At 43.8% G+C, this 24,546-nt stretch overlaps 1 protein-coding gene across 4 annotated transcripts in view; it reads left to right on the top strand.

Moving 5' to 3' along the window:
* Positions 1–24,546, top strand: part of LOC145352844 (solute carrier family 12 member 7-like) — a 222,292-nt gene that overhangs the window by 163,077 nt on the left and 34,669 nt on the right. For all 4 annotated transcript variants that reach the window (XM_080203176.1, XM_080203178.1, XM_080203177.1 and 1 more), the window contains exons 6-17: positions 836–966; positions 4,644–4,885; positions 6,302–6,513; positions 9,052–9,219; positions 10,409–10,507; positions 12,922–12,979; positions 16,057–16,231; positions 16,438–16,556; positions 18,372–18,470; positions 20,370–20,489; positions 20,613–20,717; positions 22,269–22,437. In XM_080203176.1, the coding sequence (XP_080059302.1) occupies positions 836–966; positions 4,644–4,885; positions 6,302–6,513; positions 9,052–9,219; positions 10,409–10,507; positions 12,922–12,979; positions 16,057–16,231; positions 16,438–16,556; positions 18,372–18,470; positions 20,370–20,489; positions 20,613–20,717; positions 22,269–22,437 (1,697 nt within the window). The remainder of the gene's footprint in view (positions 1–835; positions 967–4,643; positions 4,886–6,301; positions 6,514–9,051; positions 9,220–10,408; positions 10,508–12,921; positions 12,980–16,056; positions 16,232–16,437; positions 16,557–18,371; positions 18,471–20,369; positions 20,490–20,612; positions 20,718–22,268; positions 22,438–24,546) is intronic.

The following is a 24,546-nucleotide window of genomic DNA, read 5'->3' as shown; positions in this document are numbered from 1 at the left end:
CCCCAGTGTCCCGATGGATACAGTGCAGAAAGTTGGTGGCTGGTGGCTTTAATGCCACTATTCTGTCTGCTATCAGCTTTTACCAACATGTGTGAAAATTTCACCCAGTGTATTTCAGTGCCTTGGTGATTTAAAGCAAATTTTTTTTGAGTCTAGTCACTGCTGTCATACAGCGAGCAACATGTACACAGCATGCAGCCACAAATAACAATAAAATCAGTTACAGTCTTATTCCCTTTTAGTGCTGTAGCTTGAGAAATAATTATTGATCAGGATGCTAGAGAGAACTCTCCTCTCTAGGAATAGCGTTTTGGGATCTTTATGCCCATTTGAGAGGACAAATAACCATGATTTAAGTTTCACCCGAAAGAGGGCAAATTCAGCAGTGGAGCACATCCCCAGAGCTGCTCCGAATCTTGTGCTGGAGTCTCTTGGGGCTGGCGCTTGAACAGTCAAGCATCTGCTCGAAGTGACGAGTACGACCATTGACCTCCAGCTGACATGATGAGGGTGCCACGCAGGTTTGGCTGGAATTTTCTTGGATCTGTTTTCATAACCTAACCTGATGTGCAACACATTCTCTGTTGCTTACAAGCATAAGTGCAAGGTACCTATCATATTTGCAACACAGAAATAAGCATGGAGCAGAAGCAATTCTGAGGAAAATACCTCTCGAAAATCCATGGTTAATAGCCTCGGGGTTTAGTCTAAGCCTGTCTGCTATTGATGCTGCTCAATGTTTTGCTTCCCCTCTGGGCCATTTTATCTCTCTCAAGAATTCTTATCCTTTTCACCTTTCACTAATTCTCACACTCTTACATCCCCTTTTTCACAGCCGGGGGCTCCTATTACATGATCTCGAGGTCACTGGGCCCAGAGTTTGGAGGGGCTGTGGGCATCTGCTTTTATCTGGGAACTACATTTGCTGGAGCCATGTACATCCTGGGAACAATTGAAATTCTACTGGTGAGTTGCAATTTTTCAGGAGCTGAGTTAAGCCCAGGATACTTGTGAAATCCGAATTCCTTGCAAGCTGCATAAATATTATTTTTAAAAAACTATTTCAAAAGCAAATTGCACAAGAAGAACAAACCACAAAGACTTCCGTGGCTGCTCTGTCATTGGATTAGATCATGGGTGACCTCTGCTTTAAATGTGCTGAAGTGGATCTTGAACCCTTAACCTTCAGACTGAGGGGAGTGCCATAGTTGACGCATAATGTACTTGATTCTGAAGGCATCTCTTGTTGTGTTATACTGTCTTAGTCATTGCTAGTCCTCGAGTACCGAATCTGTTGGCTGTTCCTAATCATAGAATAGAATCTCTACAGGTCTGGATGCCATTGGGCCCATTGAGCCTGCACCAACAGCAATCCCACCCAGGCCCTATCCTTATAAACACACAAAGGACAAAGAAAATTACAGCACAGGAACAGGCCCTTCGGCCCCCCCCCAAGCCTGCACCAACCATGCTGCCCGGCTAAACTAAAACCCTCTATCCTTTATTCCCATCCTATTCAGGTATTTGTCCAGACACCCCTTAAAAATCACTATCGTATCTGCTTCCACCACTTCCCCTGGCAGCGACTTCCAGGCACCCACCACCCTCTAAAATGTCTGCCTCTACGTCTCCTTTAAACCTTGCCCCTTGCACCTTAAACCTATGCCCCCCAGTAATTGACTTTTCCACCCTGGGAAAAAGCTTCTGACTATCCACTCTGTCCATGCCCCTCATAATCTTGGAGACTTCTATCAGGTCACCCCCTCAACCTCCGTTGTTCCAGTGAGAGCAAACCAAGTTTCTCCAACCTCTCCTCATAGCCAATGCCCTTCATATCAGGCAACATCCTGGTAAATCTTTTCTGTATCCTCTCCAAAATTTCCACATCCTTCCGGTAGTGTGGTGACCAGAATTGAACACTACATTCCAAGTGTGGCCTAACTAAGGTTCTATAAAGCTTCAACATGACTTGCCAATTTTTAAACTCAGTACCCCGGCCGATGAAGGCAAGCATGTCGTATGCCTTCTTGACTACCTTCTTGACCTGCGTTGCCACTTCCAGTGATCTGTGTACCTCTACACCCAAATCCTCTGCTTATCCATACTCTTAAGGGTTTTACCATTTGCTATGTATTTCCTATCTTTATTAGACCTTCCAAAATGCATGACCTCACATGTATCTGGATTTGTCATGAATTTACCTTGCTAATCCCCCGACACTAATGGATAATTTAGCATGGCCAGTCCATGTAACCAGCACATCTTTTGGACCCATGCAGACACAGGGAGAATGGTAACTGTATGGAGTTTGCACAAAGGCTGGAATTGAACCTGGGTCTCTGGCACTGCAAGACAGTAGTGCTTAGAGAGCTGAAACCGGGATTTGTTGGACAGCGAAGAGGGTCGCGATCACAAGCTAATTTTTGCTTTCCAGAGCTGACTTGTTAGCTAAAGCCAGCAGTCTCTTGTATTGGTTTACTGTAGAAGATTTTCTATATGCTGAAAATACATAAATGCTAATTACTGGTTCTTGAAATTCAAATGTTTGCAAGCATAGTCTTTGAATTCCAATGTTCTGTTACAATTAACATAGAAGCATGAAATTACTATTTTAATAAAATGTAATTAATGACCTAATGGAATTCTATTCTGAGAATGAAATTGCACATTTCAAAGTCACTCATTCATTGTGTTAATTAGATTGTTCATTGTTGAGAAATGCCCCATTTTCACCTCCTTCGATTTTAAATAGAAGTTGGCTTCAAAATTCTTCAGGCCAGTCTTTCTGTCCTTGTCCTTGCATTCTCCACATTCAAAAGACTCTTGTTGTTATCTGAACTCTCCAATTCACCCATCGCCCCTGTGTTTACTGACCTACATTGGTATGGCCTCGATATAAAAATGTCCATCCTCGTGTTCAAAGCCCTGAATGCTGTTGCCTACCCGACCATCTGTAACTTCCTTCAGCCCTGCAATCTGGGCCTCTCACTGAATTTCATTGATCTATTCTGAGGGGAGTGGGGTGAGCTCCTGATTTCCAGGCAACTGGCATTTGTCTGCCCAGCCATGAGGAGCTTCAAGGCCAGTGATGGAGCACTTTGGGAGTTTATTGGTATAGAATCATACAGCACAAGGTGCCAATCATTGGCCTGTTGTGTCTTTGAAAGGGCTATCTAACTAGTTTCATTTTTACCATATTCCTTGCGCAGTTTTCATTTTCAAATTCCCTTATGAAAGGTATGACTGAATAATAATGCTCCTCATACAGACGCATGTTGCAATACAACGGTTAATTGCAACAAAACTTAAAGCCTTAGTTGTAGTCATAGAAACCCTACAGTGCAGAAGGAGGCTATTCAGCCCATCGAGTCTGCACCAACCACAATCCCACCCAGACCTTATCCCTATAACCCCACCTATTTGCCCTAGCTAGTCCCCCTGACACGAAGGGGCAATTTAGCATGGCCAATCAACCTAACCCGCACATCTTTGGAATGTGAGAGGAAGCCGGAGCACCTGGAGGAAACCCACGCAGACACTGGAAGAATGTGCAAACCGTACACAGACAGTGACTTGAGGCCGGAATTGAACCCAGATCCATCATGCCACCCTCAATCCTCTTCCTCCTTTTATGTGCATAAGTTGTTGTGAAGTAACTCATGAATTCTGTTGGCATTCACCTATAGGGCTATTTCTCCAGCTATCACTGAGCCAGGAGAAGCTGACAGATGTTTGCATAACTGCCATGAATCCCATTTTGTAACTCAGTGACAGGAGGTGCAATTACAGTACCCTGTCCCAAGCATGCCTTGTAAGTGAATAAAATCTTAGGGGCTTGAAGCTCAAGGCACCTTGCATGTTTCATTATGGGTGGTATGGTGGCACAGCGGTTAGTATTGCTGCCTCTTAATGCCAGGGACTTGGGTTCGATTCCTGGCTTGGGTCACTGTCTGTCCAGAGTCTGCACATTCTCCTTGTGTCTGTGTGAGTTTCATCCCACAGTCCCAAAGACATACAGGTTAGATGCATTGGCCATGCTAAATTCTCCCTCAGTGTACCTGAACAGGCCTGAGTGTGGTGACTTGGGGATTTTCACAGTTTAGAATCCTACAGTACAGAATGAGGCCATTCAGCCCATTGTGTCCGTACCAACCACAATTCCACCAAAGCCCTATTCCTGTAGCCTAACACATTTACACTGATAATCCCCCTGACACTAGGGTCAATTTAGCATGGCTAATCAACCTAACCCAGTTTTGATCTTTGTATTGTAAGTGTGTTGTTCATGTAAGCCTGCTTGTAACACTAACAAATAAACTTTTAAAAACCTTGTGCTTAATATTTTCTGGCTCACACAATGTGCACATCAGTGTCTCTGATAAGGTTTGAATTGGGCTGAATTAGATACCTGGTTAACTAGGTGACACTTGCTTTCAAGAGCAGTTTCTGAAGAGAAAAGTGCAACTGTATTCCAGTTTAGGCTTGCGTTCACACTTGATGGGGTAAGGGAGATAGATATAGCAATTGTATGGAAGTTGTCAAAAGCTCATTGATGCCATTCTGTGCTATTGTCAAAATGTTGTAAATTAAAGTATGGTGAATCAGTGACGTTTTCCGTGTCTAATACACAACCTCTCTTCCAGACCTACATTGTTCCTAGTGCAGCTATATTCAAAGCAGAGGATCCCAGCCAAGAAAACTTGGCCCTGTTGAACAACATGAGGGTTTATGGCACATGTGCGATCACTTTGATGGCCACGGTGGTATTTGTCGGAGTCAAATACGTCAACAAACTTGCTCTGGTGTTCCTAGCCTGCGTCATCCTCTCTATCCTTGCCATCTATGCAGGGGTCATCAAAACTGCCTTCAGTCCACCTGACTTTCCGTAAGTACACCCATACGTCAGCTACCTTGAAGGAGCTGCCTTGAGTCTTGCCACTTAAAGTCATAGAGGTTTGCAGCGTGGAAACAGGCCCTTCGGTCCAACTTGTCCATGCTGCCCAGTTTATACCACCTAAGCTAGTCCCAGTTGCTCCATTTGGACCATATCCCTCTATACCGATCTTACCCATGCAACTGTCTAAATGCTTTTTAAAAGACAACATTGTACCCGCCTCTACTACCACCTCTGGCAGCTCATTTCAGACACTGACCACCTTCTGTGTGAAAAATTGTCCCTCTGGATTCTTTTGTATCTCTCCCTTCTCATCTTAAACTTATGGCCTCAAGTTTTAGATCCCCTAACCTTGGAAAAAGATATTGACTATCTACCTTATCTATGCCCCTCATTATTTTATAGACCTGTAAGATCACTTCCTAAGCCTCCTACGCTCCAAGGAAAGAAGTCCCAGGCTATCCCTCCTCTCCTCCTTATAGTTCAAACTATCAAATCCCAGTAGCATCCGAGTAAATCTTTTCTGTGCTCTTTCTAGTTTAATAATATCCTTTGTGTAATAGGGTGACAAGAACTACACTGTAAATGAAAAATGAGTTGTAACACTTTGCTCTCAACAATATAGATTGGAAATAAAAGATCATGTTTATTTTCTGTCACATAGGACCAGCAATAGGCCATTTGGCCTCTTGAACTTATTCTGTCATTTAGATCAAGGTATCATAATTCCATTTGCCTTGGTCCTGTATGCCGTAACCTTGCCTAACACAAAAATAAATGACTCAGTTTTGAAATTTGCAGTTGACCTACTTTTTGCAGAATGCATTCCACGTTTGCAGTCAAATTTGTGTGAAGAAGTGCTTCTTAACACCCCTGAATAGCCTAGCTCTAAATTTAAAATATAGCCCCTTTGTTCTGAGCACTTGCACCTGAAGACTTACACCAGAGGAAACCATTTGTGTCTATCTACCCCATCCATTCCTTTGATCATCTTAAGAATTTTAATTAGGTCACCCCTTATTCTTCTGTACTTGAATGAATACGAGCCTAATCTGTGCAATTTATTTTCACAATTGAGATCTTTTATCCCTTTTAATTTAGTTCCCCTCCTCAAGGTGCTGACTGTTGCTGGGGTGAGTGCGTACTTGCAGGTATCAGCAGTTATTTAAACACCTTTCTCAGCTCCCAGCGTTCACTGAATCATTCCTTGGGTATCTGAATCAATATCGCCATTCGTTGCCCTTGATTCCCATTGTGTTCTTGGAACGTGGACCTAGAAATAGGAGAATGTTTCCACACTTCTGATCTCCGACTCTTGTGACGAACTAACTCCTTGTTCACCCATGTTCTCGTCTTTTATTTTTCACATTGCAATTTTATGCACTATTATTTTCTTTCCCTCTACAGCCTTTGTATGCTTGGAAACAGGACTTTAGCCTGGCAAGCTTTTGACGTATGTGCTAAGTTTAGCACCGAAGGCAACCAGACAGTGACAACTCAGCTTTGGCGGCTCTTTTGTGATAGCCCCCATCTCAATGCCACTTGTAATGAATATTTCAGTCTCAACAATGTAACAACAATTCAGGGGATCCCTGGTATTGCGAGCAGAGTGATACTTGGTGAGTATTCATTAGAAAAGTAGATAACGCTAGCAGTTGCACGAGGAAGATATTTTAACAGACAACTTATAACCTGTGGCACGAGTCAAAACACACTTGAAAGATTGCCCCTACTGTATCCCTTTAGAGTGAAGGTTCCCCCAGACATATTGGCTGGAACGCTACCATCTTGCCCGGCATGGGCGAGGGTTCGACAACAGAAATGTCCGTTGATCTCGAGCAGGAATTTCCGATCTCGCCCGAGTGCTGTCATATGATCCCACCCATTAATATTGCACTGTCTGCTGTAGCTCTAAGTAGAAGAATTGTGGAGATTTAAATCTGTGTTCCAATTAGCAAAATGAAGGTAAATGTGCAGATGCTGGAAATCAGAAACAGAAGCATAAATCTTGGAAAACAGTGAGCTGACCTCCATCAGCCTGTACAGATAGAGAACCAGGATTAACCGGCTGGATTATTGCACAGTCGGAGACCCCACAAGCCTTTTTTAAAAATGGCAGTCAGGTGCCGACTCCAGAATTCCTGGTATCCCAGTGTTAGTCAGCATGGAATGAGGGTGCAGATTGGCTGATGATGGTTGCGAGCCAGCACCTTGTCATCCTGACCTGGAGTTCTCAGCCGCAGGGATAGGCATCTCCTAATCCATTGCAATTTTCATGGATGTTGAGCCAGTTTTTCAGTGAGTTGTGGCTCAAGGTCCCTCAGAGGTGTCGGGTTACAGGAATAAGGTCTGGGTGGGATTGTGGTCGGTGTAGGCTTGAAGGACCGAATGGCCTCTTTCTGCAACGTAGGGATTCAGTGGATTTTAAAATCCTGGTAACTTCAGAAGGAAAGTAGTCTATTCCTCAGAGGGGGATGAAAGGAAATTAAAGCATGTTCGAAGAATCTCAACTTTAACACAAAGGGGCTTCGTTCGCCATTTGCTTGAGGTGGATGATGGCAGTAAATTTCCGAAGAGATGCAATGAAGGATTGACGAGAATCATAGAATCCCTGCAGTACAGAAGGAGGCCATTTGGCCCATTGAGCCTATACTGACCACAATCTCACCCTGGCCCTGTTCCCGTAATTCTCATTTACCCTGCTAATCGTCCTGACGCTAGGGGCAATTTAGCATGGCCAATCCATCTAACCCAGACATCTTGGACTGTGGGAGGAAACCAGAGCACCTGGAGGAAATCCATGCAGACACGGGGAGAATGTGCAGACTCCACACAGACAGGCACCCAAGGCCAGAATTGAACCCAGATCCCTAGCACTGTGAGGCAGCAGTGCCAATCACTGTGCCACCATGCTGCCTGAGAAGCAGCCAAAGAGATGGTGATGGATGCTATTGAGTTTGGAGGCACAGATCTTGAGGAGCAATGCAGCGCACACAAGTAAATGAACGTTCGAGCAGTAATAAAATGGGAGTTTTTGGCTGGACTTCAACTGTTTTAACAGCAATGTTTCAAAGCTTTTAAATCCACTAATCTGCTTCAGTGATGTAAGGTACTCTCATCCAGTGGGAAATGAAATGTGCTGATGCAAGTTTAGGCTTTGATCTAAGCACCTTGAAATTGAGACCTTTTTGGAATTGAGCAACTGTACCTTTTTAGCTTTTATTTCTCTCGCTTTGCCAGTGATGGAGTGTTCTATTTCTGTTTCTAAAATCAGCCACCCAGATAAAGAGAGATGCTTCGAGGAGTTGGCAGCTTGAACCCCAGGAAAGTAGTACACTGGGTGGCACAGTGGTTAGCACTGCTGCCCCGCAGTGCCGGAGACCTGGGTTTGATTCCTGGCTTGGATCGCTGTGTCTGTGTGGAGTTTGCACGTTCTCCTTATGTCTGTGTGGGTTTCCTCCTGGTGCTCTGGTTTCCTCCCATGGTACAAAGATGTGCAGGTTAAGTTGATTGCCCATGCTAAATTTTCTTAGTTTCAGGGGGCATTAGCAGGATGAATACGTGGGGTTATGGGGGATAGGGCCTGGGTGGGACTGTTATTGGTGCAGGCCCGATGGGCCAAATGGCCACCTTCTGCACTGTAGGATTCTATGGTTCTATGAAATAGCAATTGTCCAAAAGGTGTGCTGGGTTTGGTGCATTGTAAGAAGTCTCACAACACCAGGTTAAAGTCCAACAGGTTTATTTGTAGCAAACACCACTCGCTTTCAGAACTGGCTGTTTCTTCGTCACCTGATGAAGAAACAGCTAGTTCTGAAATCTAGTGGCGTTTGCTACAAATAAACCTGTTGGACTTTAACCTGGTGTTGTGAGACTTCTTGCTGTGTTTACCCCAGTCCAATGCCGGCATCTCCACGTTTTGGTGCATTGGCCGTGCTAAATTCTCCCTCAGTGTGGCAACTAGGGGATTTTCACAGTAACTTCATTGCAGTGTTAATGTAAGCCTACTTGTGACCCTAATAAATAAGCTTTAGTTTTACTGAGTGCTGACAGTATTTGCCATCGCTGCAACTCCAGAGTCTGAACCATTGCTTTGAATTAACTGTCTCATTTACCCAAACACACATGGCGCTTGTGGTTCTTGTTTCTCCTGCCAGACAATATCTGGAGTGTTTACGGACCACAGGGGGAATTGTTGGAAAAGCAAGGAAAGCCATCTGTACCTGCCTCCGAGGATGTGACGAACATCGGGCTCCCATACGTGTTCAGTGACATTGCCACCTACTTCACCATGTTGGTTGGCATCTACTTCCCCTCTGTGACGGGTGAGATTTGTGGTTCTGAAGCGACAGTGGAGTGTATGATTTTTGAGCTGTCCCTTGCATGTGATATGTTACTTCCTTCGTCATGCATAACAATATGTTGTAACCCTCATCAGGTTGTTACCTCCCATCCCATTTCTTTTCTAAAGGTGTCGTGTTGCTGATAATCCTGGCTGCGCTTCAGAACCTTCTCTGAGAGTTTTGAGCCTCTAGTGAATGGGAATTTTTCCATCACAGTCTGGTGTTCATAGCAAAAAGATGATTTTAATAAGCATCACCCTCGTTCTCCGAAGCTCTCACCTGGATACGTGTTCAGCATGTCCAGGTTTAATAATTATTCCCTAACTGTGGTAAATCCCATTGGCAATCACTAAAATAACAGCACTTCCCTGATTCTTTTGAAAAGGGGTGCTTTTCTGATGTGTATTTACAAGCTAAAATGGTGAATTTATTTGATTTGATTTATTATTGTCACGTATTAGTACACAATGAAAAGTATTGTTTCTTGGGCCCGATACATACAAAGCATACCATTCATAGAGAAGGAAATGAGACAGTGGGGAATGTAGTGTCACAGTCAAAGTAACTAGAGTGTAGAGAAAGATCAGTTTAATGTGAGGTAGGTCCATTCAAATGGCAGCAAGGAAAAAGCTGTTCTTGAGTCATTTGGTACATGACCTCAGACTTTTATATCTTTTTCCCAACAGAAGAAGATGGAAGAGAGTATATCCAATGTGCATGGGGTCCTTGATTATACTGGTTGCTTTTCCGAGAAACTGTAGACAGTCAATGGATTGGAGCTGGTTTGCTTGATGGACTGGACTTTGTTCACCACCCTTTTGTTATTTCTTACTATCTTTTGGACAGAGCAGGAGCCATACCAAACTGTGATACAGCTAGAAAGAATGTTTTCTGTGGTGCGTCTGTAAAAGTTGATGAGAGTCTTAGCAGACATGCCAAATTTCGTCAGCCTCCTGGGGAAGTAGAGGTGTTGGCAGGCTTTCTTAACTTTAGCATCAGTCTGAAGGGACAGATTTAGTAATACGGATGTTTAAACAGAATTGTACAAATGAATGAGCAAAACGTTTAGTGAGATCAAAGGTAAATGTTGCAAAACAGCAAGGGTGAGCTCATGCATAACTTCCATGAATGAAACACTTGGTTCTGACAAAGGTTCCTTTTCCCTGGACAGGTATCATGGCTGGTTCAAATAGGTCTGGAGACTTGAAGGATGCTCAGAAATCCATCCCTACTGGAACACTGTTGGCAATTATCACAACTTCTTTCATTTGTATCCTTACATTGGGAAATAAGCATGCAAACTCTAAATGTAAATTACTTAAATATGCAGAAGTTTCAGAATGTTCTGGGGATACAAGGCTCTAGTTGCTGTGGAACTGGACAGGTAACACAAAGGTCGTGAATTTAGGAAAATAAATTCAGTAGATCTGGTAATTTATGGATTGGGACTTGAAATGTTAATTATCTCTTGTAGGAATCTCAGACATTTTAATTATTGCCTTTAGGTAATAGAGATTACCACCGTTACCAGTGTCTACATGTGTGGGGCAAGAATCACCTAATGCTCCTGGGGTAACAATAAATACTGTCGATTATCCAGAAGTCCATTTCTCAAACTTTATTTCAGACCTGTAAACTCATTAACTTGTAATACCAGAAGCAAGCTGGTTGATTTTAAACGTATCCTTCTCGGCAAGTCACTCTTTAACTTTTCCTTTCACACCCGCACCACAATCATTTCCACAAGTCAGATTAGAATACTGGAACCAGGCTCCATCTCCAAACCTTGAAGTGTTTACTTCAATGCTCAATTTCAGATTACAATCCCTACAGTGCAGGAGGAGGCCATTCAGCCCATTGAGTCTGCACTGTCTCTCTGAGCATCTATCCCTGTAACCCTGCACGTTTACCTTGGCCAGTCCACCTAACCTATGCATCTTTGGACTCTAAGGAGCAAGTTACCATGGCTAATCCCCCTAACCTACACATCTTGGGACCATGGGAGGAAACCCAGAGCACCCAGAGAAAATTCACGCAGACATAGGGAGAATATAGAATCTCTACAGTTCGGCCCATCGAGTCTGCATTGACCACAATCTCACCCAGCTCTTATCCCCTTGACCCCACATATTTACTCTAACTGGTCCCCCTGACACTAAGTGGCCATGCTAAAATTGTCAATCAACCTAACCCACACATCTTCGGGCTTTGGGAAGAAACTGGAGGAAATCCACTCAGACATGGGGAGAACATGCAGACATCCACACAGACAGTCACCCAAGCCTGGAATTGTGCCCAGGTCACTGGTGCTCTGAGGCAGCACTGCTAACCACTGTGCCACCGTGCTGCCCATAATGAGTTTTCATTAAATTTATTACATCATTTAAATATAGTTTTAATTTCTTGCACATGCCAGAAGGGTAATGTGTTCCACAGGAACAGTAGATGGAGCTGGAGGTGGAGAATATCTTGAAAGCTGAACAAGCTGGCTTTCAGTGAGGATGAAGCACATGGACCAGGTCATAATCCTCTTCATTGAAAATGGGCTTTAAAAATAACCTCAAAGCAGGCGCTGTCTTTCTCCACCTGACTGCAGCATTTCTTACAGTCCGGCACACTGGTCTCCTAGTCAAACCGTTGGTCTCCTCAGCAAACTTGCTGGCTCTCCATAGGGTGCAGGTGCTCCAACCTTAAGGACCACAGCTCTTACTATTGTCTACTCAACTGCAAAGTACTGTGTACCAGTGTGGTGTAACTCTTCCCACATCAGTCTTGTAGATACCCATTTCAACAATGCAAATCATCTCCAGTACCTTCTGATCAACTCAATTGCCCTGTCTTCACTAAATTGGTAATCCACAAACTGAGAGCAACTCATTTGAGTTTCATTAAATAATTGAGCAACATCCCATCCCTCACATAAGAATGGAGATTGCAACAAGGAAGCTCCTGGAGATTTATGTCAATCCAAGCCTACCGCTATACAAGGACCGTACCAGTCCACCTGTTTCCTTCATGTCAACTTGTATGGTTAAGACCACCATGCCAAGGAATAACAACAGAGGCAGCAGAAATGGAACCAACACCATCATTCAACACCTCATCATAGGTCTCACCTACCTGGCTTCAATCTGCTCACACCAACACTGGACATTCCTCAACCATTTCCACGCTGGCTAAGGTCTTTGTGCAGAAAATCAGCACAAGTGGGGCTTTGTAGGGAAACCCACACCTCCCCCTGCCCACAACAAAATTCAACAAAGGCTCAAAGAGCTCCACTTAGCCACTAGGGAAACTATTGCCTGGCTTGGTGATTAATGCACACCCTAAAATAAAATGTGCTCCGTCCATCCCTTTGATCTTTGGTCAGACTTTTAGAAGATTCACTTCAGAGGAAAGTGGCCCCTCTAACCCTCGAGTAGTCACGCCCTCACTAAAAAAAATAAATTACTTTGATCTATATTCCCTAATTGGTGAGTCATTACTGAAGAGTCCATGGCTCATTAAAATTTCCACTAACAAGCTGTAATACTATTATTGCATAGATATAATTGGAAGAGTATTTTCTTGTTCCCACAGAGGATTTTGACATTGTGTGTTTTACCAGTAAGTGTAGTATAACTAACCCAGGTAACATTGCTTTCTTTAAAAGAAAATCATAATTTCCTTGATAATCAACAACAGACTTGACCTGCATTATCTTGTTTGGAGCTTGCATCGAAGGTGTACTCTTAAGGGACAAGTAAGCAGTTAACATAAATTTATGGAATTTTTCTGAAAAATCGCTTGTCTGCTTTTACGAAGATTTAATATTATGAAATGTCCCAAGCTATCATTGTCTATCATTATCAGTGTACATAAATCATTTACACACACATATGTGCTATTCCATTTCAGTTCTCTTCCTGCACCTGGGGGTGTACTAAGGCAGACTTTTGTCTGTTTCCATAGCTAGTAATTCCCGGAACAGGTTAGCTAATCTGTTGCCAGAGGCTTATAGCTTGGGGGCACCTCTCCACATCAAGCGTGGCTGACAAGGAGTTGTATACGTGATATGCTAATGTTCAATGAAATAAGCATATGTTTAAGTTCTAATTTAATAAGTGGACACTGTCCCAGAATGTACATGTTGTCATGATGCCTTCAAGTATTAGTACCATTCTGTTCTCCCTATCTCTTCTCAGTAACTACCCAATAACCCCCCACGAGCTGTGTCTGCTCTGTATTTGGAATCTGTTTGATTGTTCCCCCTGTTTCCGTCTGAATGCATCTTGAATGACTTGGTTAATTGCATTCTCACTGGTATCTTCCAATTTTCGTGCTGCAGGGCAGACCGTTAGTGATTTACTTGGAGCTGGGTAGTTTGCCAGTAGAATTGCCCAATCTCCTAAAGAAGAAGGGATAGGAAATATCTGACATGTTTAAAAAGAGACTCGGGTGAGAATGCTATCACAACGTAAGCAGAACATATCCAATTGCCCAATAGATGCTCTTTATAATAAAATGACCCAATTTTCAGAACGTTTCTTGGAATTTATATTTTTTTTATCGTCTATATTGATGCCAATCTCACCAAACTATATTTCAGTTCCACTGCGCTTGAAGTTTTAATACTATTTAATTATAGAGGCTCCATTGAAGGTTTGTTTGCACATTATCTTGTGTCCCTCAGAAGCAATCAATGTTTGCACTATACTGTGCTAAAGTACTGCAAAGAGATTCACTTAGCTATGTATTAATAGTCGAATGAGGAGATGGAAGTTATATGATGTGATAGCAAATATGCCTAGTTCAAAACTCTGAAAGATGGTTTAGTGCAGAATAGATCACAGACTATCATTATTCAACACTGGGTCATGTCACTCCCTGACACAGATGATTAGATGAGATCGTTTGGTTAAGCTGCTGATTCAACAATTGACATGTACCGGCAGGAAAGATATGAAGAAACATTGACGCACTGTATCATGAATTCTATTTCTATTAAAGAATAATAGGATGAAATATCAGGAGCTGATCAGATTCACTGCCAATGTGCTATGCATTCAATGTTAGGTATTTGCCTCGTGCTTGAGCTTCTAGGTATAGAAGTTATTCAATTAATATTGTTTCTTGCCTATTAGCATGAACCTCAATGGGTGTGAAGGCTTCCATCTGCAACCTTTCCACGAATATTGAGTTCTTAGCCACTCCTTTTTATTTATTTGCAAGTCGCATTGATGTCCACAGCACAAAAATATTTGGTGGCTTTGTTATTATTCGTACTGGGGATTACGGATGAAAGGTGGACAAACAGAATCATAGAATCTATGGCACAGAAACAGGCCCCTCAGCCCAAACTGGTCTATGTCAACCAAAAGGCCCATCTAAGTTAACCTTACCATTTGCCTGCTTTTGGCCCGTATCCCTCTAAACCTTTTTGTATCTGTCCAAATGCCTTTTAAATGTTGAAAATGTCCCTGCCTCAACCACTTCCTTCGGCAGCTCGTTCCATGTATGTACCACCTTCTGTGTTTTGAAAAAAAAAGGTTGCTTCCCAGGTTCCCATTAATTCTTCCCCTCTTAAACCTATGCCTTGATTCCCCAACCCTGGGAAAAAGGACTCAGTGCATTCACCCTATCCATGCCTCTCATGATCTTACACACTCTATAAAATCACCCCTCTGTTGATCTGCTTTATCTTTGCTTCTGAGGATTTACTATCTGCCACCATTAGGTTGTGATGGAGTGACCAGAAGGATATCAACCTCATGACCCAAACTGTCCAATAGTCTTAATTTTGGATGGGATTGTGAAGAATTCCCTGCCGGTGCCTAGCCTCTTAAACTCTTCAATGGATCCATGCCTCAAGGGATGAGGGCTAGTGAGGAAATTCATCCTGGCTGCCTTGCTGCTACTTTATCTAGTAACACTTCTTCTGAACATCCCCTCCACCTCTTTATTATTGCGAATTGGTGTTGGTGGGCGGGGATTGGTGATACAGATTTTACACCGGTTGTTTATACTGGATGGCACAGTGGCACATTGGTTAGCACTGCTATCTCTCAGCGCCAGGGACCTGGATTCAATTCTGGCCTTGGGTGACTGTGTGGAGTTTTCACATTCTCCCCGAGTCTGCGTGGGTTTCCTCCGGGTGCTCCACTTTCCTCCCACACTCCAAAAATGTGCAGGTTAGATTGATTGGCCATGCTAAATTGCTCTTTAGTGTCAGGAGGATTAATTACGTTGGGTTACAGGGATAGAGCTTCGCTGGGATTGTTAACAGTGCAAACTTGATGGGCCTCCTTCTGCACTGTAGGAATTCTATGATTCACTGGATTGTTTCCATATAGATCGTAGAATAGATCATAGAACCCTCTGGTGCAGAAGGAGGCCCTTTGGCCCATCGAGTCTGCACTGAACACAATCCCACCCAGGCCCTACCCCCATATCCCTACATATTTTACCCACTAATCCCTCTAACCTATGCATCCCAGGACACTAAGGGGCAATTTTCTAGCAAGGCCAATCAACCTAACCCGCACATCTTTGGACTATGGGAGGAAACCTGAGTACTTGAAGGAAACCCACACAAACACGAGGAGAATGTGCAAACTCCACACACAGTGACCTGAGACGGGAATCGAACCCAGGTCCCTGGAGCAGTGAAGCAGCAGTGCTAACCACTGTGCTACTGTGCCGCCCTAATGTGAATCGTATTCTGCTAGGTATATATCTGAATATGGCTCGGTATAAATCTGAAGAATTTTGTTTTTTCATAACTTTCTGGGCCTCTTGCTAAAACTTGCATTTAAAGGAAGTTTTTGTTTCTCTTTCTAGGTTTGGTGAGTCGGTAAACGGTAACCTTGTCATTGGGACGCTGGCCTGGCCATCTCCCTGGGTTATTGTGATTGGTTCATTCTTTTCAACATGTGGCGCTGGTCTCCAGAGTCTTACCGGGGCCCCTCGGCTAATGCAGGCCATCGCCAGGGACGGAATAGTTCCTTTCCTACGGGTATGTGCGTATAAGCAGAGGGGAGGTTGTGTTGAACGTATATAAGGCGTTGATTAAAATATGGTTGTTAAACTTGCAGAGTGAGCATGCCAATGGAAATTAATTTCAATAGATGAGAAGGAGATGGTATATTTTAGTAGAAGGCCAAATATCTCTTGGAAAACACTAGCCTACTTTATACATAAATTCCCTTCTTTTAAAACCAGGTCTTTGGTCACGGAAAGGCGAATGGTGAACCAACATGGGCCCTCCTACTCACAGCTGGTATTTGTGAGATTGGCATTTTGATTGCTTCTCTTGACAGCGTAGCCCCCATTCTTTCCATGTAAGTATACATTTTCTTTTACCCAAATCAAGTTGATATTGAAGAATCTGTACAGTTTCCGTCTCTTAAGATGGCCCAAAGTCAGTGGTGGTTGGCTTCTGAGATCTTTTGCAATATGCGCATCAGGCATATACATTTACCCCCTCATTCATGTGTGTCTGGTGTGCATTTGTCTTCAGTATTGCTTTTGTGGACTCAACAGCATGAGTCAGCTTGTATTTACAAACCGTCTTCAACATAAGAGGGCGCTTTGTGGGTTGCTGTTACGAAAATGAGTGTTGAATCAGAAGCGATGTGTTTTGGGAGGGTCGTGTGGGCAGGGACAGCGAACTTGGTGTGAGGAAAAGAAAGTGTTTTTTAAGGAGGAGAAGGAAGTGGTGAAGTCAGAGATTCATGGACAGACTTCCAGAAGGAAGGAGTGATGCCTGTGAAGGTTGTCAGGAAGGAGGGGTTGGGGAGAAGATGCAGAAAGAGCCAACAGAGAGGCTGTGTTAGTAGAGGACAGACATACTAGTAAAATCTGTTGAATCAAACTGGACGAGCGCAAAAAGATGGGGAGGCAGATGTTCACACTACTCTCAAATAGTCGCAGGTGAACAAATGTGAAATAGCCTGGGACTGCCTGGACTGGAGTCGCAAGGGCTCAACATTGAACAAAGCAGGAAGCGTTTTCATCCTGTATGGAATAATAATGTTGAACAGAAGCATGCAATTGTTGATGCAGTCTATTCGGCACGGTGATTAGCATGGCTGCCTCACAGTGCCAGGGACCCAGGTTTGATCCCTGGGTTGGGTCACTGTCTGTGCAGAGTCTGCATGTTCTCCCTGTGTTTGAGTGGGTTTCCTCCAGGTGCTCCCACAGTCCAAAAGACATGCTGGGTTAGGTGCATTGACATTATTAGTTCTTCCTCAGCATACCCAAACAGGCGCCGGAATATGGCAACCAGGGGAATTTCACAGTAACTTCATTGCAGTGTTAATGTAAATGTAACTTGTGACAAATAAATAAATAAGCTTTCTTTACAAGGATAGGTCATTTCTACTTAATTGTAACTTGTGCCTCATTATTGATTAGAGACACTAGGGATTGATTAGGGTTGAAAGAAGGACTGCAAATCATAGGATGGCGAATAATGAATCAGACTGACTGGTAAAGCAGAGTAATTGGATACCTTTCTAAATTGCCTCATTGTACATCAAGGGGAAAAAAAACCCCACCAAAAGTACAGATCAAAGCATTAATCCAAAATCTGCGGACAAAATAAACTTCATAGGAGCAAACCCAGTAATATGATTAATGCAAGCCACTTGAGCTTCATTGCTTTTCCTGACACGGGGCCACATTTAATATTTGGACTGAAATACTGTAAAATGGGGATGCATCCATTATTCACCTTCCATGTGGTTTGCAAGGAGAGTCACTGGGCAGAATTTCCTGTCTTGCTCGCCAGGGAAATTGTAGCGGGCAATGGGAGGGAGGATCCTGCAGAATTCCGTTGACCTCAGATGAGATACTCCGGTCTTGAGGTGAGTGCAACCAGAAAATTCCGCCCACTTTGTGAACCTGCTGCAGTTTTGGGGGGAATAGTTGATTCGAGGGCTAAAGGGGAAGATTTGGGAACAGTTGGAAATCTGGATTTGACACAAAAGGGAAGTGGAACAAGAATAGAGTGAAGTATTTAAAGTAAGACTTGAGCTGGGCGTTGGAACGAAAAGCTGGGAAATTGAGCATGTGGCAAAATGGGAAGTCCGCAGCATAGTGCTGCGTTTAACTGTACAGAAACATTTTAATTTGCATTTGTTTATCCCCCTCAGGTTCTTCTTGATGTGTTACATGTTTGTGAACCTGGCGTGCGCACTACAAACGCTCTTGAAGACACCCAATTGGAGGCCGCGATTTAAGTACTATCACTGGTATGACAGAAGCACTATGCACAAAATAAATCATATTTGGAAGCTGCCTCAGCACGGTAGCACAGTGGTTAGCACTGCTGCCTCGCAGCGCCAGGGACCCGGGTTCAATTCCTGGCCTCGGGTGACTGTGTGGAGTCTGCACATTCTCCCCGCGTCTGTGTGGGTTTCCTCCAGGTGTCCTGGTTTCCTGCTGTAGGTTAGGTGGATTGGCCTGGTATCCAAAGGTATATAGGTTGGGTGGATTAGCCACGGTAAATGTCAGATGGTGAGATGGGGGGCTGAGTAAGATGCTCCTTTTGGAGAGCCGGTGCAGACTCGACTGGCTGAATGGCTCCCTTCTGCGCTATAGGGATTGCATGGGATTTAGTTGGTAGTGCACAGCAAATGTCAGTTGCCATTCGCTAGCACTATCTCACCAATAGATAATTTGAACAACTTTATTTTAGTGTGGAACCTCTCCAACAAATCTCTTATGACCAGCCCCAGCTAAGGTTCCCCAAAAGTTGATCTGGGTGAGACCCCTCGATTTGTCACCATCTGGCTGGAATGCCCCAAATTGGGTGTAGGACAGATGCAAAAACAGAAAATGCTGGAAAATCTCAGGTCTGACGGCATCTGTGGGGAGGGAATAGAGCCAATGTTTCGAGTCTAGATGACCCTTCGTCAGAGCCAGACAGTTGACTGTCTGTGTGCCTTCATTCAACCCACCCTCTGCTGGGAGCAAGAGAGGGTTAATCTAACAAAATTCCCTTTAACCCTGCATACCTTTCCCAGACACAATCTTTGTTTAAAAAGAAGCCAAGTTAACCAGGCCGCCTTGAGTTAAAATGGAGTAACTTAATTCTGTCCTCTGATTTATATGAATGTAGATGCATATATTTTACCATTTCCCCTTCCCTTTTTAGCAGCTAATAAAGTTCAATAGTAAGTAAATATTGAACGGCTAATGCATGTTAATTCCAGTAGTTGATTTTTCAGGTCTTTTTAAAGTCCAATTTTTCTGTGTATAATTCCGTGGTCTTTTTCCCTGTATCATTTTAAGACTCTTCTCATGAGCCACTTGTACACTAACTGTAGAAAGCCAGTTTATAAGCTGCTTTTAGTATAATCCTTTGTGTGGTCAAGTCTCCTTAGAATCGGGTGTATTATATCAGTGATATCGTAAGCATGCACTGCATCGTTACTCAATTTCACATGCTGCTGCTAATCTCCAGTTGCACCATGTTTATATGAAATGCAGAGGTTTATTTTTTAAATACATTTTATATTACATATTTTTATATTTGCTGAACACTTTTGAGCTGTTTTTTGGTGGAATTGACCATCACATGTGTTGTTTGTACTTGTGGCATGCACGCTTAATGACATTACGTGGTTCAGTATGGACTTCGTTGGTTGTTGCCTGTGATGTTGGAGATTAAAGGGCTTCTTTCCATCGGTGCAACAACCTCCTGTCCTTCAGCCCTAAAATGCAATGTGTACAGTCTCAAATCTTTTCTCTAAAGCGGGTGCAAAGGAACTCGGATTCAGTTCCAGTCTCAGGTGACCATGGAGTTTGCAAATTCTTCCCGTGTCTGTGTGGGTTGTCTGGTTTCCTCCCAGACTCTAAAGATGTGCAGGTTAGGTTAATTAGCCATGCTAAATTGCCACTTAGTGTCAGGGGGATAAGCAGGGGTAAATATGTGGGGTTATGGGAATAGAGCCTGGTGTGATTGCTGCCATTGCAGGCTTGATAGGCCGAATGGCCTCCTTCTGTACTGCAGGGATTCTGTTGATAGGAAGGGAATTACTATGAGTCCAAATGTATCCAATCTTGGTTCCAGGCCTAGTATACACGACTCTGAAATATGTGAAAATGTTTTGATTTTGAGTGCCTTACTGTAAGTAATTTACTTCTAGGACCTTGTCCTTCCTGGGAATGAGTTTATGTCTTGCCTTGATGTTCATCTGTTCCTGGTATTACGCACTGGTTGCCATGGTTATAGCAGGATGTATCTACAAGTACATTGAATATCGAGGGTAAGATGGCTGCCAACTTCCATTAGTCGAATACATTTTTATATGAAAGAGCATCAACCTATTGCGAGGTTTGTGTCCATTTTTCTTTGGTGTGAAATGATTTGAATTAATGTTTCCTTTCAGAGCCGAGAAAGAATGGGGAGATGGCATTAGGGGCCTGTCCCTTAACGCAGCCCGATATGCTCTGCTGAGATTGGAGGATGGACCACCCCACACAAAGAACTGGAGGTAAAATCAGAACTGGCGTTTGCTGGTGCAGATCTGTTCAAATTTACTTTTCCAGGAAGGAGCTTTCAATTGTGAGCACAAAGCTTGTTGTCCTGCTTAGAAACGTAGAAGATAGGAGCAGGAGGAGGCCATTAGGCTCTTAGTAGCAACATTAACTCCCGGGGGGGGGGGGTGTGGTGTAGTCCATTTTCCATTTTCTTGACGACTTGTCTGGTGTGCTCATCGGAATGAGAGATGTCACAGCCTAAGATCAAACTTGTGTTCGCTCCAGATCAGCTTCAAGGTCTTTATGTCCTGGGATTCAAGCAAAATAATACTCCCAGAGCTCTTGTGTAAGAATGTGTTTTACCACCAAACCTGACCAGAATGATTCAACTCTTTCCTTATCATGCATTGCGATTGGAATGAGAATCTATATATGGCGCCATTGACAGTAAACTACAAAGGTTTCGTAATCGATTGACGTTGCCCTTTTTTTGCCCAGCATCCGTGAAAATTAGACAACAATCAGTCAATCGGAATGACCGTACAAACTCTCAGCCCCAACATTTGTATACTGGAGACACAGCACTGCGCCAAGCAATGAGACTAGTCAGCATGATAAGGGACATTCACACGTGATTTAGTAGACAGAAATGTGATAACATTGGAGTTTTTTTTTGTTACATTTGATTTTGTAATTCGCTCTAAGCAATCTTGACATAAAATAACATAGTTGGAACTCATTGGGATGGTATATTGTATATGAAATTTTTAAGGTTTAAAGTTTTTTTTAATGAATGTCACAAGTAGACTTGTGAACTCACTGTGAAAATCCCCTAGTCACTGCATTCTGACGCCTGTTCGGCTACACTGAGGGAGAATTTAGCATGGCCAATCCACCTAACCAGCACATCTTTCGGACTGTGGGAGGAAACCAGAGCAGCCAGAGGAAACCCATGCAGTCATGGGGAGAATGTGCAGACTCTGCACAGATGGTGACCCAAGCCGGGAATCGAACCCAGGTCCCTGGCGCTGTGAGGCAACAGTGCTAACCACAGTGCCGCCATTGTCAAAAGGGAGGAAACCAGAGCAGCCAGAGGAAACTCTCAGATACGGGGTGGGTGTGCAGACATCACACAGTCACCCAAGCTGGGGATTGAAACCGGGTCCCTGGTGCTGTGAGGCAGCAGTGCTAACCACTGAGCCTTGGGGGGGGCTCATGCCTTTTCCTCTGCATTCCTGCATTTAGCATTTGTTCCTGGAGGTGGTGTTGGCCTTAGTTACTGATGCAGAATGCCACCACAAGGCGTGGTGAATCCACTTGCCACAAGAGGGTACAACACTACAGTAAAAACCAAGCAGCGTCATCTAATTTACTGGAGACCAGGCGTTGCCTTTTTGTTCTAGCCATGGGTGAGTTAAGGGGCAGGAAGGGGAAAAAAATGAACAGCCAGTCTTTTTGCTCTTTTGTGTACCCAGGGGAGTTAGTTTTTTAAATAAAGGACAAGGAGCAGATCACTAGGCTTGTTTGACTAATCTTTTTGCTTCTACTTTCCCCTTCCCATTCAGGCCTCAACTGTTAATATTGCTGAACCTGGATTCTGAACAGAATGTGAAGCACCCTCGTCTCCTGTCGCTCACCACCCAGCTCAAGGCTGGCAAGGGATTGACCATTGTTGGCTCTGTGTTGGAAGGGACGTTTCTGGAGAGGCACGCTGATGTTCAGAATGCTGAGCAGGTGCTTGTCCAACCACACAAATTTGAGCAAGCATTATAGCTGACCAGGATTAACCTGTCAACTTGGTCTCAATCACAGAATATTACAGTGCAGAAGAAGCCTTTTGACCCATCGAGTCTGCACTGATGCATGAAAGATCCTACCCTGCCCACCTAATCCCACTTACTAGCTCATAGCTTGAATGTTATGGCGTGCCAAGTACTCATCCAGGTACTGTTTAAAAGATGTCAAGCATCCCACCTCTGCCACCCTCCCAGGCAACACACTCAGACTGCCACCACCCTCTGGGTAAAGAAGATTTTCCTCAAGTCCCTCCCTAAACCTCCCACCTCTCACCTTTTAACTTGTATCCCCTTGTACTTGACCCTTCAACTTAGGGGAACAGCTGTTCCCTATCCATGCCCCTCATTATATTCACTAAGAGAAAAAAAAAATCAGTGATTTCCCTGATGGCCATGCCTGAACGGGTACTAGAAGTGGATTCAATAGTAACTTCTCAAAAGGAGAGTAATATCTGTGCGAAGACGCAACATTGTCAGGGTAATTAGGGACCCTTTGGATTGCGCATTCAAGAGAGCTAGCCCAAGCATAATGGGCTGAATGGTCATCTCCAATGCTATATTTTCCCATCATTTGTTTGGGGAAGGAAGCTCAACAACTTTGTAGGCCTGACATTTCTTGGCTAGGGTGGCATGATGTGATTTCGGTCTGTTTTGTGTAGCTCCAAACCCAGACTACTCACAACAATAGCGGCCTTTTAAAAACAAAACCAGAACGGAAGATCAAAACAGTGACAAAACCAAGAAAGACTGGGACCATTTTCCATGAGCCATTCACCATTCGGAGGATTTGGTTGACGCCCGTTGCAAAGAGAACCTGGATAGGTTGTCGAAATTTTGTGACCAAAGATTTTGGGCCAATCTCTCTGCTCACAAGCGCCTCCTACCTTTGCAAAGCTGTTCAATTCTATTTGACACCTCAGACAGGACTTTCTGGCCACGCTCACCTCAAAACCGGGAAATCCCACCCGAGGTCTGTGTCCCGCCGGCTACGATTCCTGTGGTGGGTGGGTGAAAAGATTTCGCACATAAAGTTGGTGAAACAATAAAATGCGGCATGGAAAATGCATTACGTGGAATTGATTTTTGAGTAATCACAAACCTTGATAGAAACATAGAACATAGGAGCAGGAGGAGGCCATATGGCCCTTCAAGCCTGCTCCGCCATTCATCACAATCATGGCTGATTGTCCAACTCAGTAGCCTAATCCTGCTTTCTCCCCACAACCTTTGATCCGGTTCATCCCAAGTGCTATGATCGATTTGTGTTCAGGTCTTGATTGTGACCAACTATATTTAAGGCTGTTTCTCCCCCACCCCCCGTTATCTCTGATAGATGACATGTTGAGTTGTATGCTAATCTTTGCAGTGCTTTCTTGGGGATGCATTGTATTTTTGATCCAAGTCGCCTGTTTGACTGGAATTAGACCAACCAGCATAGAGTCTAATTATCTGATGATTGCCAAGTTTTACTAGAAGACAGAATTTCCATTGCATATCAACCCTGGAGAGTGAGAGATTTTCACTAGATGCCAGGGGATTTTCACTATCTAAAAGAATGAACTGGGGTAGGAGTCTGTAGAGTGAGCCTTGAGAAATTTGAGGTTGGTAGTTTCTCTATCCAGTGTCAACAGTTCCATGTGATTGTTTAGCAGTGGTAAATTCACCATTTGCTGTGGCAAAGCACTGATTGTGCTGAGTTAGATGGTGGCCACAATGTTTTATGCTATACAGAAAGTCAGGTGGTGGGGCATAAACTCTTGCAGCTTGTCGTTAAGAATCATAGAATCCCTACAATGAAGAAGGAAGCCATTTGGCCCATTGAGCCTGCATCCAACAACAATCCCACCCAGACCCTATCTCCGTAGCACCATATATTTACCCCTGCTAATCCCTCTGACACGAAGGGACAATTTGGCATAACCGATCAACCTAACCAGCGTGGGAGAAAACCCACGCAGACATGGGGAGAATGTGCAAACTCCACATAGTCACCCAAGGCCAGAATTGAACCCGGGTCCCTAGTGCTTAGAGACAACAGTGTTCATCG

Source organism: Carcharhinus amblyrhynchos, chromosome 2 (genome assembly GCF_965287045.1).
Source record: "Carcharhinus amblyrhynchos chromosome 2, sCarAmb.v2.hapA, whole genome shotgun sequence".
Lineage (NCBI taxonomy): Eukaryota > Metazoa > Chordata > Chondrichthyes > Carcharhiniformes > Carcharhinidae > Carcharhinus > Carcharhinus amblyrhynchos.
This window is presented reverse-complemented; position numbering and strand designations above follow the sequence as displayed.